Raw genomic sequence first — 14,924 nt, 5'->3', positions numbered from 1 at the left:
GTCAATCTTCGTTGACAGTACAATAACACTCTGTTTTTGAAAGAACAACACAACAGACAACACTGTGACTAGTATATGATTATTATTGCTACAAAACGTAACTCTGACTCGATTGCAGATCCTCCATCTCCGTATGTAGCTCCGATCCATACGTCATCCGTCCGTGTAGCAACAAAAGGCGCAAGAGCGAAAATGGTGGTTAATGGTGCTGAGGATCGGGACCGCTGGGGCTCGCCCTCTTCGACTCGAAGTAGGCCGCCGCCGCCGCCGCGGGGCGAGTGAGCCGCGGCACCCTCACGGCAGCCGCCGCTGTCACCGCCTCCGCCGCCGAGGCCGAGCTCACGGCGGCGCCTAGCATTCTCCGGCCAGTGATCACCACCGCCGCCGCGCGGCGACACTCATCAGGCTCGTCGAAGTGGCTGCGGGCGGCGACGACGGCCGTGGACAGGAGGAGCACGGCGCAGAGCAGCACGACCTTGAGCGTATTCAAGTTGGTGATGGACGCCATTGCAGCTCGGGGAGTTCGATCGGCTTGGTGTACGTACGTACGTGGTCGTCGGTCGGTCGACGTCGTCGTCGTGGAATCCTAGAATGTAGGAAGTACGTATCTGTCTAGTTTTGGCGCTGTGTACGTGTGTGGCAGCTACTAGCTTCGATCGATTCGATTGCTTGTTGTTGTGGCAGTTACATGATACCGATGGAGAATTTATAGGCTGGTGCAGTTTGTCCGTTGCATGCATTGAGGAGCTGGTGGTTAGTTATTGCTGCATGCAATAGCAATGCAATGGTGTCCCTCTGTGCCGCACTGTCACGATAGATGATTAGATGGTGAGCTCAGAAAAAAATTGAAACGACTTTTGGAGATTGAGAACAGCGCAGTGATGACTGATGACCTTAGTTTAACAAAGCCATGTTGCATGTAGGTTCCCATTTCCTTTTACGTGAGACTGGCTCTCTGGAATCTGGATCATCATCAAACTTTTAAGCGGATTCTTCTGCATATAAATTTTGATCAGGAATTATTTTTATATATGTATACATTTTGATGCTCCAAGTGGACGATGACTGGTGACACTGGTCCACCTAGCTTCCTGATAGATGCCAGTACGTCAGCCATGCATTTAGTTTCTAAATAAGTGTATGTGGAAAGAAAAACCGTTACTGATTGCCGGATATATATCATTCGTGAATAACCGGCCTTGACGTCACACACGCACGCGCGATCGAGCAATCGAGCATTCGAGCTAGCCAGATCGGAAGATCACCTCGGACGAATTAGGCTTTGTTTAGTTTCCAGAAAATTTTGCAAAATTTTTCACATTTCCCGTCACAATCTTTAGACGCATGCATGGAGTTTTAAATATAAACGAAAATAAAAACTAATTGCACAGTTTGGTCGAAATTGACGAGACGAATCTTTTGAGCTTAGTTAGTCTATAATTTAACAATATTTGCCAAATACAAACGAAAATGCTACAGTGTCAATTTTCCAAAAAATTTCGGAACTAAACAAGGTCTTAGTTCACCCTAAAAACCAAAAAGTTTTCAAGATTCCACATCGCATCGAATCTTGCGGCATATGCATGAAGCATTAAATATAGACGAAAACAAAAACTAATTACATAGTTTGTCTGTAAATCACAAGGTGAATCTTTTGATTCTAATTAGTCTACGATTGGACAATATTTACTACAAACAAACGAAAATGCTACAGTAGCGAAATCCAAAAAAAATCGCATCTAAACGAGGCCTAAGTATATCTCAACTTTATGCGTGGTCCTGCTCTATGATCATTTGCCAACGAGTAACACAAAAGCTCTCCACGTATTCCGATGCACCATCAGCTGCTTAAAAACGCGCGCGTGACCAATTCGGCATTGCCCTTTCGACGTCGAAGTGTCGTCGAACGAAAAGAGGCACTTTCTAGTAATGCTATAGTTCGTTTCTACCGGCGCACAGTACGCCAAAGGCGACGACGATGCAACCAAAACTAACCAACCCTATAGGCTATTAGCTAGCTAGCTACAGTGACAGCCTTGCCGATCGAGTACAATACATACCGTTCGTTGGGGTAGCTAGCCATATCAAACAGAGAGCTCTGCATGCCTTTCTACCTTTTTTTAAAGATTCTTCCATGCCTTTGAACCTTCTCGATCCTGCACCATTATTATTGTATAATATTCGTTCATGCACGCACGATGATAGCTTCATTAGGCCGCGATCCGTGTCAGTTTCCACTGCGCTGCATCTGCATCACATCCTATTCGCCGGACGGAGCAATGGCGGCCGGCAAAGCGAGCCTCGCTCGCTCTTCGACTCTTGGTGCGTGACCGCGCCATGCATGACCCCTACGCATCCGTGGCTCCTCTACTCCATCGCACGTCGTCGTCTTATGCTCAACTACAAATGCTATCACACATCACATGCCCACTACAAATGCTACCCAACGGTCGTCCAACGGCTAGCTTAGTTGAGTTGGTTGGGGCTATATATACTCCTATACCCAGTCATTTAGAGTGTGTTAGAGCTTGCAAAGTTATATAGTTGAATTGAGATTCATCCATTTGTGCTCGATCTAGCCACACCATACGTGCTTAAAAGAAAATTAGTCGATCAGCTAAAATTTGTGCCCGCATTGTTGGATCTCAACTGTGAACAATGTGTTAATTAGCCCACCGCCCACACAGCTACATGCCTATACATCGTATACCAACTGATTACACTAGAAAAAAAGGACTCTCAGTTTTCTCGCTCCTCCAAATCTCACCGTCTCCACCAGTTTAACGAGTTGGTTGAAGATGTTTTGTGTCAAATGGGTATTTTTAAACCAGCTTCTGATAATGAACCTTCTTGATGGTGGCCCAATCTTCACGACAATAGGTCACGAATCAAAGATAACTTGTTGCGGACAAGGGGATAACTAGCTTTATACCTGATAAAGGTTAGATGCGACAAAGCGACGGAGAGAGAGACACCGAAACTACGAAGACTTCGACTCAATCTTCAAACGGCCACAAAACCACAATCCAGAAGTAGTCTATACAAAATGATGCAGTCGTTATGATAATATAGAGCACGAACTAGGGAAACCTAGAAGGATCTCTTGATAAGTCCAAGAAGAACAAAAAAAACCTTGGTATGAGTAAGATACTCGACAGCTCGGCTACAATATCAGGGGTTTATTCATTCATCAAAGGTTCCAAATAGCTTAAAGGTAGGACGTACTTATACTAGGAGCAACCCTCCTAGTTAGGTATAAAAACAAAATAGAGTTTCTAAAAATAGGCTATGTGAAAGGTCACCACGAGATGGATTTCCAAAGTGCTCTCGCGTGACTCTTGCCCTCCCGAACAGTCTCCACTAATCTGGCCATAACTCTTTATTCAGAAGTTGAAATAATGAGTTGTTTGTTTGGGGTGTGAAAGTAGACTCGATAAGCTTTCTAGCCATGTGTAGCATGCATCACGAAACGTTGTAGAATGGTATAATTTTGTATGGAAAATTATATCAATATTTTGTCTAATCTAAACATATCTCAACATTGGGGAGTCCAAAAAACTTGGAACTAGTTCCATTGGGAATTAGACTTTAACCTTAATTTCCAAAATATCCTCATGGACCTTTATAACTGTTGGGAATCAAAAGGTATGGTTGTCTCTTTCTAGGGTCCGATCATCTTACTTTTCCTTGGGTCTGGTCGTCCGTCCTTGTTTCTTTTCGGACAGAGCTGTTTTGTAGCACTGTGTCTTGATCTTTAGGCCATGTCTCTCCCATGTCTTCATGTGTAAACCTAAGCAACATCAAGATAGAACATATAAGCAGTATAACATTCTTAAAAGTGTTGAAATTACAATTAGTTAGGAATGAATTTACCTACTTGTATTTTCTTGGTGCAGCTTCTTGTAAGTGGCCCTCGATTTGTATCTTTTATGTTAGATGGTGGATCATTGATACTTGAGCTAGCATGCACGGTTGGGATGTCCTTATCGTCCTCCCCCTCTTGAATAGGAGTTATCCTTGACTCTGACTCTTCTGATCCAAAGAATTGTGCTAGGCTATCGACTTGTAGTATTGTGATAACATCTTGATCTTTTTCTTCCATCACAACACTACAAGTCCTTGGCACGATTTCATCAGCTTATAGGTGGAAACCTAAATGATCATATTAAGTATGCGTGAATCTATAATATACAAACCAAGTAGCGTGAATCTATAATCATATAAACCAAGTAGTAGCCTTATAGGTGGAAACCTAAATAATCATATTAAGTATAGCTTTCACCTTGCATCGGTGCTTAGAACTATCGGTGAGTGTGTTCATGTCCTGGGCATGATTTCATCAGCTTCACATGTGAAGCTCATTGAAACATACTCTCGCAAGGGACTGTGGTAGCGTGAAGCGAAAAATATTTGTTTCCCTTAAATCGCTGCGGTGTGCCCTACATGGATTTGTGAGAGCATTTTTTTTAAAAAAGTTTAACATGTAAAATTGTTTTGTCAAATAATTCACTAAAATAACTTTAAGTTTCACCGACAAAGTTCTTCGTGAAGTTAAAGGAAAAAAACTAGTTCATTGGTGAAGCCAAGGTACTAAAATAGGAAAAATTTGGGTAAGGATGGTCCCTACTCCCTATTGGGCAATGTGTGGATGGGCAACCAAATTGCTCGCCTAGCTCGGCCTCCCGCACTCATGAATCATGATACAAGGCCATGCCTCGATAGGATTCCTTGGCTCGTAGTTTAACAGGCATCGGCTCGCATTTTCTAGCTTCATGACAGCTTGGCAATTTTGATTGTCGTAGATGGGAAAAAGGGATGCATTCACAGTGATGCAACAGGGCTGCCGTCGTCACGCGTAGCGTGACCAAAGGAAAATCAGACAGGAGAGCGGCGGCAAGCAATAGCGCAATCGACATCCAGGCAGCATGCCATCGATTGCATTAACCGGTGCCTTGGAGGCAAACTATGCTTCGATATTGTTTTGATGTTCTAGATGGTGATGATCCTTTATCAAAAGTGAATTCCTCAAATAATAGTTATAATGATGCACTGTAGGTACAAATAGATCATTATACATATACTATATTTTTTCAATGGTGTAGTTGTTAGAACGGTTAAATATGTGTTTTTGTGTAGGAGAACATGAATACAATTATCATGCCTGTGTTAACGTCCGTTGTCGTAGAATCGCACTGAGTTACCCGAACCAGTGTGGCACAACAAGCAGATCAAGTATGTGATGTCAATTCATTTGTTAGGCATGTGAAAATTTTGTATTGTGAATTTATGGTTATGTAACTTTAATTGTCACTCTATTTTATAAAAGGAGGTTGATAAAATTGGAGAAACTTTGATCATTCCTAAAGTTGGTATGGCTTTCGATTCAGAGGATAATGCTTACAAGATGTACAATACCTATACAGTAACGAAGGACATCGATGAAACAAGTCATCATAAAAAGACATTACTTGGACATGTATGATGCTCATATGCAGTTCAGTGTTAGCAAATAGGGGATTGGAAAAGTGCAAAAGGTTGTCTTGATCACAATCATTGTCTTGTTGGTTCAAATAAGTTGCACAACCTGAAGTTCCAACATGACGGCGTGTTTAAGCAGACAAGATGTTAATTGGTCAGATAAGAGAAGTCGAGATGAAGCCAGCCTAGGTGTGTATGAGTTCATGAAGGAGTTTTACGGAAGAGCTAACAAAGTGCCATTATCAAGGATGAAATGCAATTGGTCGTGAGCACAAGAAGTACTTAGAATCTAATGATGTGCAAATATTATTGGAATACTTAAAGAATTAGCAAACTGAGGATCCTACATTTTATTTCCCCCCCCCCACCGGACCGTCGCCACCACTAGACATCAGTAATCGATCTTCCTTGACAGTACAACACTCCACACTCTATGACTACACATATATGATTTTTTTTTTAGAAACCGGAGGGGGCCTCAGCCCCTACAGGAATTTTATTAAGAAAAGTATAAAAACACAGCAAAGTACAGTAAAAAGAAGGTACATAATCCAAGTTCAAGAAACGAAAAAGATGAGGCCAAAACCAGGGTTTACGAACGTAAATCAAACTCTGTTGCAGATCCTCGTCATCCGTACGTAGCTGCAAGGCGCAAGAGCTAGGGTTAAAATGGCGTCGTTAATGGTGTTGAGGATCAGGCCCGCTGGGGCTCGCCCTCTTGGACTCGAAGTAAGCCGCGGCGCCCAGCATTCTCCGGCCGCCCGTGGTCACCACCACCGCGACCGCGAGGCGACGACTACAGTCAGGCTTGCTGTGGCTGCCTGCGACGAGGCGACGACAGTCAGGCTCTCTGTGGCTGTGGGCGACGACGACGGTCGTGGACAGGAGGAGCACGGCGCAGAGCAGCACCTTCATCAGCGTATTCAAGTTGGTGATGGACGCCATTGCAGCTCGATCGATCGGGAGCTTCGGCCGGCTCGGTGGGTCGTCGGTCGGTCGCCGACGTCGTCGTCCTCGTGGAATCCTAGAATGTGGGAGTAGCTATCTATAGCTAGCTTTGTGGGCTGTGTGGCAGCTAGCTTCGATCGATTCGATTGCTTGTTGTGGTAGTTACACGATACCGATGGAGAATTTATAGGCAGGTCTTCGCAGGTGCAGATTGCCGTTGCACGCCTTGAGCTGGTGCCTGGTGGTTAGTTATTGCTGCATGCAATAGCAAAATACAATGGTGGAGGTGGAGGTCCCCTCTGTGCCGCACTGTCACGATAGATAGTGAGCTCAGAGAGAAAAAATTGAAACCTTTTTGAGATCGAGGACAGCGCAGTGATGACCTAGTTTAAGCCATGTTGCATGTAAGTTCTCATTTCCTTTTACACCACTCTGGAATCTGTATCAGAACTTTCAGCGGATTCTTTTGCGTATTTACATTTTGATTTGATTTTGATGATGCTCTCCAAGTGGACGATATATATATGACTGGTCCAGCCAGCTATAGCTTCCTGATAGAGGCCAGTCAGCCATGCATTTAGTTGCTAAGTGTGGAAAGGAAGAAAAACCGTTGCTGATTGCCAGATTTCATTCGTGGAGAATAACCAGCGTTAGAGCATCTCCAATTGTTTGGAAAAATGATTTGTTATCCTTGTTTATTTGGAAAAAGAAGAAAAATCCTTCTCCAATAGATTGGAATAGGACTTGCTATATTTTTGCAACTTGGAAAACGTCGGAGTCGCGCGCGGATGTATCCGCACTCGGCGTCGCTTGGAATCCCGGGCGCGGATGATGCTGAAATGCTGCTGCATGGTTCCGCTGCTGGTGATTGGTTCTGCTGCTGCTGGCGATCGATTGTGCTGCTGCTGGCAATTGATGGTTCTGCTGCATGGTTCTGCTGCCGCTGGCGATTGATTGTGCTGCTACTGCTGGCGACTGGTTCTGCTGCTGGTGATTGGATGTATGTATGGATGAAATATAAATTTAAATATATGGATAACTATATCATATATTGTACGAGTATAAATCTGGACGATGGTTCCACAGATGTTCGATGAGGTCTCGATCGGGGACGCCGCGACTCGCGGCAGGACAGGTATCGTAAAAATTTTTGTTGGACATGTATATGTGGGCCTATTTTTCTGTGTTTACCAAGCCCAATTTAGCAAACTATTGGAGATACAAAGAAAATTCACTTGCCAAAAGGTTTAGCAAGTTGCCAAATGACAAATTTTACCAAGTCAATTTTTCCAAACAATTGGAGATGCTCTTACACACGCGCACGCACGATCGAGCAATCGGTTGGAAAGTTCCTCGTCGCGCGATCGGAGATCACCTCGCGCGAATTAACGGCGCCGTAATCTGGAGATAAGAACTTTATTTGTGGCCCTGCTCTACGATCATTTGCTAACCAGTAACACAAGAGCTCTCCACGTACTACACCTCCACCATTAAACTCCTTAGGTTCCTTTGATAAGGATTCCACCGGCTCCACATCTGACACTGTACTGTTGGAAACTAAGGGATATATGTGATCTCTTGTTCGAGCCGTTACGAAGGAGTACAGGATCAAAGACCGTTTCCCTTGACCGAGTTAGTCAGAGGCTCGTGAGGGAATCCCATGTATGCACGATAATCGGTAGCGTCCAAACCAATCAATGGTTGTGGCCCCGAGTCAAACAACGCTATATAAAAAGGGGGACTCGACTTCTTTTTGAGTTATGACACAACAGAGAAACAGTTCCCCAACACTTCCTCATTCTAATCTAAAGAGCGCGCTGGATCGACCCGAAGGCCGCCGCCCTTCTTCCCCAACTCCGGCATCGGTCAAGGTGATTGATCAGTGTTGTTGGCGTCCTAAAGGCCGACGCTATCCGAACTCCGAATAACCACATCAACCTCATCTAGACGTCCCTACTCGATCCACCACCGATGATGGAACATCAAGGTCTATAATTTATTGTATATACTTGATGTGATCTATTGACTAGGCTAGATCATCTAATGATATTGATCTTCAATTTAACATGTACATATACTGTAGCTAGAATCCTCTTTTCTCTCTCCTCTCCCTCTCTCACTAACGCCAAGGAGCTCCGCCTTGTGCAGTGAGAGAGAGAAAGGAGGAAAACCAGTGTCGTTACCGTACATGCACAACATATATATCAGAAGATTCCTAGTAGACCGAATCTCTACCAAAGAAACCCTTAACAAACGTCAGCATTAATTTTGGCATTGCCTTTCGATCTAGAACGAACCCACCTTTGGAAAAGAAGCACTTTTACGTTTCTACCGGCGTTCGCCGAGCAACAGAAACTAACAAATTGGGCTATTAGTAGCTAGATCATCGTCGCCTCCTCTACATGCATTTCTACCTTCTCCCTGCACCATTTTATTATTGTACATTGGTTCATGCACGCACGATGGCTTCACTAGGCCGCAATCCGTGTCAGTTTCCACAGATGCATCTGCATATCATCACATCCCTATTCGCCGGACGACGGAGCAAATATATATGGCGGCCGGCAAAGGCCCACCATGGCCCCTACGCATGCGTGGCTCCTCGATCTACTCCATGGTCGTCGTCGTCTTATGCTCAACTACCATGCATCATCCTCCGATCCAATGCGCGTCACCACACGTCGGGTCAGGCGGCCACCAACGTCGCCCGCCATTGGCAGCTTTTGGTCATGGCTGCTCGTACGGGCATCATGCATCTCATCGCCTCTCGAGGGCGCCGAGCAGCCGGCCGGACGCGGCGGGTAGCGAGGACGTACCGAGGAGAGCTGCGCGCGCCGCGCCGTTCCGGAACGTGATGCGGGAAGCTTCAGCCGGCGCTTCAAACTGATGATGATGTCTGGATGCAGCCAGGAGTCAAGCAAGCAAAGCGCGCGCATCTGCTGTTTTCAAGTCGCTAGCAGCCAACATGTTACGTGGAACCCACAAAATGCTGTACGTACGGAGTACTATGTTTTATATATAGAACCAGGACGGGGCATGCACGCACGACGAGTGCACCTACTGACCTGGTACAAGAATGGAGCCTTTCAACCACTAGTAGTTAACGGCAGAAATGTAATGGTCGGAGGTGGTGTAAATTCTTCAGCTGGCTTGCGATTCACAATCGAATTTGAACTGCCGACAGATTATAAGGTCGAAAATGGCCGAACCAAGGAACCTGCACACTAGGTAGGCAGAGACATGATGCCTGCTTTTCATGGATTGCAGGTTCGCGAAGTGCTTATGGAAGAAAATCGTCGCCTGGACACAAATCTACGGCTTGCACCTGAGTGCATGGCCACCTAGTGAGACACTTGAGAAATGGTGGACGACAATATCAAATGCGCCCGGGTGTGAGTAGAAAAGACCTTTGCTCACTAATCATACTAGTTTGCTGGGAAATATGGAAGAAAAAAATGCAAGAGTTTTTTAGCACGAGTCCACAAACTTTGTGGTACTTTAGAAAATCAAAGACGAGGCATCATTGTGGATCATGGCAGGCAAAACACCTTTCTACGTTCATCGAGCGGCCATTTTCCAAGTTTTGATCCGTCTCCCTTGGGAGGCGTTTTACTTTTGTAGCTTAGTGACGTATAGAATCTTTTGTCTGAGGTTGTACATTGTCTGTCATCTTTTTTTTTTAATATTTCAGTGAGTTCTTCTGCGGGTTCGTTTAAAAAAAAAGATCGGATTATGCTTGCTTATCTTGTTCGGTAGATTACAACGGATATGTACTTTGGGAATTGGCAGAGCATGTAAAAAAGGTGAAACAGACATCCATGAATATGACTGTAGTCCACAACAGAGCATAGATACCGTATGCATAGAAGAGCACTATATCCACTTTCGTAGACGCAACCTCGCAGGTGCTTCCTGGTAAAAGTTACTACCAAGATAGTAAATAAATGGAATATATACATGCAGGTACAACGGCAGGGGCACGAAGAACTGAAAGGATACGCCAGGCGCCTAATCGGGTAGGAAAGGTAGCCTGGTGATGCCATTCTGGGCATGATCCAAGTCATCGGAGCTCTCTGAATCGGCGAGCCCCGCCGCTGGGGTTTCTTTCTGGATAGCTTCAGCTTCTTTTGGCGCGAAGTGCGGAAGGATCGTCACGTACGCGTGAGGCTCCTGGCCTATGACCTCCCACTGGAGGCTGAAGCTTTCGACGAGATCCACTTGGGATGAGATGATGCTTGATGGCCTCGGCAGTAGCTGCACGCTCTCGCCTTTCGGGATCACTACTTGCTCGATTGCCAGCCTTGCCTCCTAAACATCGGGGAACAACCATTGGATACTTTTGTTCAGGACGAGTAACGATGTTACGGCCGCCGAAAAAGGAGTTTAGATGTGCAGAGATGATAGCGTACCTCCAGAGCATCAGTTTCCTCGGGAGATCTTGCTTCTTCCTTATCATCGTAGTCTATCAGCTCGTCCATGTGATCGTCAACAAGAGCACGAAGTGCCCGAGTGATTTGAGACAGGGAGTTTGTCTGTGAAGAACAGAGAACCAATATACTGAATAAGAATTCCTGGAACATGAATATTAAAAGTGTCCTGTAAATGGCAACTGTGCAAGGCAAACCTTCACGAAGAAAACCGGTATATCTTGAGATTTCACCAAAGCCTGAATCTGAGAATTCTTCTTGAGCTTTGAATGTAACGCGATCACTGCATCAGCTTCACTGATATTATAAGTTAAAGTAACAATGTCCTCCAACTCCAGCTGTTGAATGGCTTGCAAGGCAGTCGACTCGGAGATCTAGAACAGCCTATCCAATAAGTTACAAACTAAGTTCGGAAAATTTAACAAAAGAACTTTAGAACAAAACTCAGCGACCAAATGGTATAACCACTATTGTTGCAGTGACAGGAGCAGTTATCCAAACAAACATAGGCATACAGATTATAGTAAGTTACTGAATTAGGTATTGCAATCTGTGCACCCAAATAAAAGGAATCACAAATTTTAAATGTAGGCGTGCAGATTAAGTAAGTCACAAGACAACTTGGCTTCCCGCACCACTCCAGAAAAAAAAATTATCAGGGTTCAGGGATGATTAAATTTCATAGAGGCTTATGGGCAACTCACCAGTTCAGCATCCTTTTCAGTGGAACATACCTACCTTACCCTAATAGTGCTACTACACATAACAAACAGCAAAGATCAATATCATTCAGGCCTTGAAGTAACTGACCAGATAAGCATACTTTTGAGTGGTAGATACCTACCGTACCTTAATAGTTCGGTTTTATATAACCAACATACCTACCATACCCTAATAGTTCATATCAAATGATGCAACTATAGTAAGGGGGGAGTGGGTAGCACTTTGCCACACTCAGTATACAAAATCGCTGTGCAGAGAACTACATACTGATGTAAAGGGGCGCACTGCTCAGAAAACTAGGGATCAAAAGAATGAGCTATGAAGACATCCGTACCCCATATGCATATAGATTCAAGCTTGAACCATCTCCGTCTGTCCTCTCTATATGCCCTTCAGCAGAGTCAAGATTAAATGCAGAGTCCAAGCTTCTTCTGGCATTCCTTAGAGAGTCACGGTCAAATTCAGTTGCATCAGAGATACCAAGATGTGATCGTTCCTTTTGCACAGAAACTTCCTGCATCAATCCCTTTGAACCCAACTTCCGAATTTCAACATTAGGCAGCTTGCCTGCACCAACAAAAGTGCAAGATGAATCATTGTGACATCAGATCTACACATTTCCATGTTCAATATCATAAAAAACAGCATTAAATTTAACATGACAATGCAGCTAAGTAATAGAGAAATCGGTGAGAACCTGCGAGTAGAGCATCTACTGTGGCTTCCAGACTACGATGGACACGTAATTCTTTTTTCGAGACGATCTCTGCAGCACATGTAAATGTTGATGGGCCCTTGCGCTCTAGGACAGTTTTTTGAACTCCTCTCCGGTTAGCTTCTTCATCACCAAGTGTGACACTCTTTTAGATAAGAAAGGGCATGATTAGAAATCTTCGTTTTTCCTTTTGACCAAAAAGTAAAGAGTAACACAAAAACTGCACATAAGGTGCTTCTGTGCTTTCTGAGAAGAAAGCTACACTTAGGCTATAACAATTAGTTGCTAGGTTGCACTCAACCATTTGACAGTTTTTTTTCTCTATATGAAGTCTTCCTTTGGGAAGCATAGAAAAAAACTTCAGCAAGCAGACTTTAAGAACTGAAAAGTCACATGTACTCAGACACAGTACAGATAAATCCGTACATGGCCTATGTCATGATCAATGATGAGTACACAAGGCACACAACTTAGTTTACGAATAAAGTCAATTTTCTCTCAATATTTTTTACCTATTCCATTTCTAGTCAGCAACTATTTCTGAAAACTTTCTTGTCATCAAGAAAGCAGTGATACACCCATTAATAACAATCTTGCCATGTGTTCATCTCTTATATTGGATCATGGAATTGTTACAGGCAATGTGTTGATTGAATAATTCGATGTGCTACATTTCAAGCTGCAAGAGCCAGGAAACAGCAAACTATATCTCTGAATGGATTTCTGAAAGATTTCCAAGTCAATAATCGAGTCAGGTAATGAAGTTATAGAGGTACACTATGTCATTTTCCCAAAGACAATATTTTGGGAAATAGGATGATGCAGAATATCCTTACCTGTATTCCTCCCACAAGCATCTCTAGTGAGGGGTTCATGATCAGATTCTCTATCGTTACACCATGGGCAGTTGCAACAAGCTGTATGCCCCTCTGTGCAATGGTGCTTGCAGCCATGGCCTCTAGTTTCGTTCCAATTTCATCAATAACAATTGCCTGAGGCATATGGTTTTCCACAGCTTCTATCAGTACCTGATTGATATTGAATAAACGAATCAGCACACACACCAAGTTTTGAACTAAAAAGTACGCCAGTGTCTAATGCACAAATAAATTGGTCCAGTGACTTTTGAGTTACACTATGGCACATACAATACGGAATATATAACTTACTTGACTGGAAGCACAGCTAAGAACAATACTAATTATAGGCCTACTGTATTATTTATACTCCATATGGACAAAGCAGACAGACCTTATGCTGCATGTCTTGGTTAGGCACTTGCAACCTACGTGCATTGCCTATTCCTGGGTGAGGAATATCACCATCCCCACCAATCTCATTAGATGTGTCGACAATCATCACCCGCTTCTTATAGTCATCAGCTAACATACGGGCAATTTCTCTGCATGACAAGACAAAAACATGATGCTAAAATGGGCAGATACTGGTAGTCTGGTACTCTGTCACATAAAACATCTGTGATCGTTGCTGGTGTACATTTCTCAATCGCGCAACTACTCAATCAGCATCGAAATCCAGTTTGTCAGCCCAATCCTACCTTATGACAGTAGTCTTCCCCACCCCAGGTGGGCCGATGAGCAGCAACGAGCCACCATCCTTAACCAAGTCCTGAAGCAAATTAGCGCTCCCGGGCACTGCACGCCCGACACGGCAAGTGAGGCCTACAATGACGCCCTTCCGGTTCCTAATCGCGCTGATCCGGTGCAGCGTCCGGCTGATTCCAGCACGATTATCCGCTCCAAAGTCCCCAACCTAGCACAAAGCTCATTGTCACTCTAAAGCAAATTAACTCGCCACGCTTGGTTTGGGGCTTTGGGCTGGACCTGGGAGGTGGCATGTCGGAGGTCGTCAAAGGAGATGGGGCGGTGGGAGAGGAGGAAGTCTCCTGACGGGAAGCGCGCGAGCGGGGGCCGGCCGAGGTCCATGACCACCTCCACGAGCGCAGGGAGCTCCGGGTGGGTCTCCACCCGCCGCCTCAGTTCCCTAGGGAGCAGCTCCAGGAGCCGCCGCAGCTCCTCCTCCTCGGACCCATCCGGCCACGCGAAGCCCTCCGCCTCGGCCTCGGCCCCGCCCCGCACGGCGCAGAGCGGGCGCCCACCGCGGCGTTGGGCGAAGGGGCGCACCGCGAGAGGGCAGGACGCGATGGAGGGTGAGCGGGAGGCATGGCGGAGAGAAGGAGAGATAGGGTGGGGCGGGACGAGGGAGAGACGGAGGCGGAGGTGGAGCGGCGGCGGGGGCGGCATCGGCGTGGGGCGCGGCCGGAGCGGACGACGGGACGAGTGGAGGGAGAGCGTTTGCGATGGGGAGCCGTTGTTTCGGTTTCCGTTTGCTAACACCTCGCTCTTCGATCGCGACCGCTCGATTGGGTGACTGGACGGCTCAGATCACGCCACGGCAAACAGTTTTTCTTTTAGGGAGAGGGGTTGCCCGCTGCTGAACTTAATTAAACTTTTAAAAAACAAAGCCTGCTTGATACAGCTAAAAAACATAGAAAAAATAAAGAAAATTATACAGAATTGCCATAATTGTAACGAAGACTTAGATCTCTCTTAGCTCTAAGCTTAACTTGAGCTAGCTCCTGTTTAAAAACTATTTTGCAAGATTACAGAGAT

The 14,924-nt window shown here is 45.1% G+C and overlaps 1 protein-coding gene across 1 annotated transcript; it reads right to left on the bottom strand.

The window, feature by feature from the left end:
- On the bottom strand, window positions 10,222-14,585 carry LOC8069170 (uncharacterized protein ycf45). Its single transcript, XM_002436459.2, has 9 exons — window positions 14,136-14,585; window positions 13,850-14,064; window positions 13,543-13,693; window positions 13,128-13,319; window positions 12,274-12,436; window positions 11,911-12,143; window positions 11,051-11,227; window positions 10,836-10,958; window positions 10,222-10,734 (listed from the first exon to the last, which is right to left on the bottom strand). Exons 1-9 carry the CDS (start codon window positions 14,553-14,555, stop codon window positions 10,435-10,437), a joined length of 1,974 nt encoding a protein of 657 aa, XP_002436504.1. The 5' UTR covers window positions 14,556-14,585; the 3' UTR covers window positions 10,222-10,434.

This window comes from Sorghum bicolor, chromosome 10, assembly GCF_000003195.3.
Source record: "Sorghum bicolor cultivar BTx623 chromosome 10, Sorghum_bicolor_NCBIv3, whole genome shotgun sequence".
In the NCBI taxonomy this organism is placed as follows: Eukaryota; Viridiplantae; Streptophyta; class Magnoliopsida; order Poales; family Poaceae; genus Sorghum; species Sorghum bicolor.
This window is presented reverse-complemented; position numbering and strand designations above follow the sequence as displayed.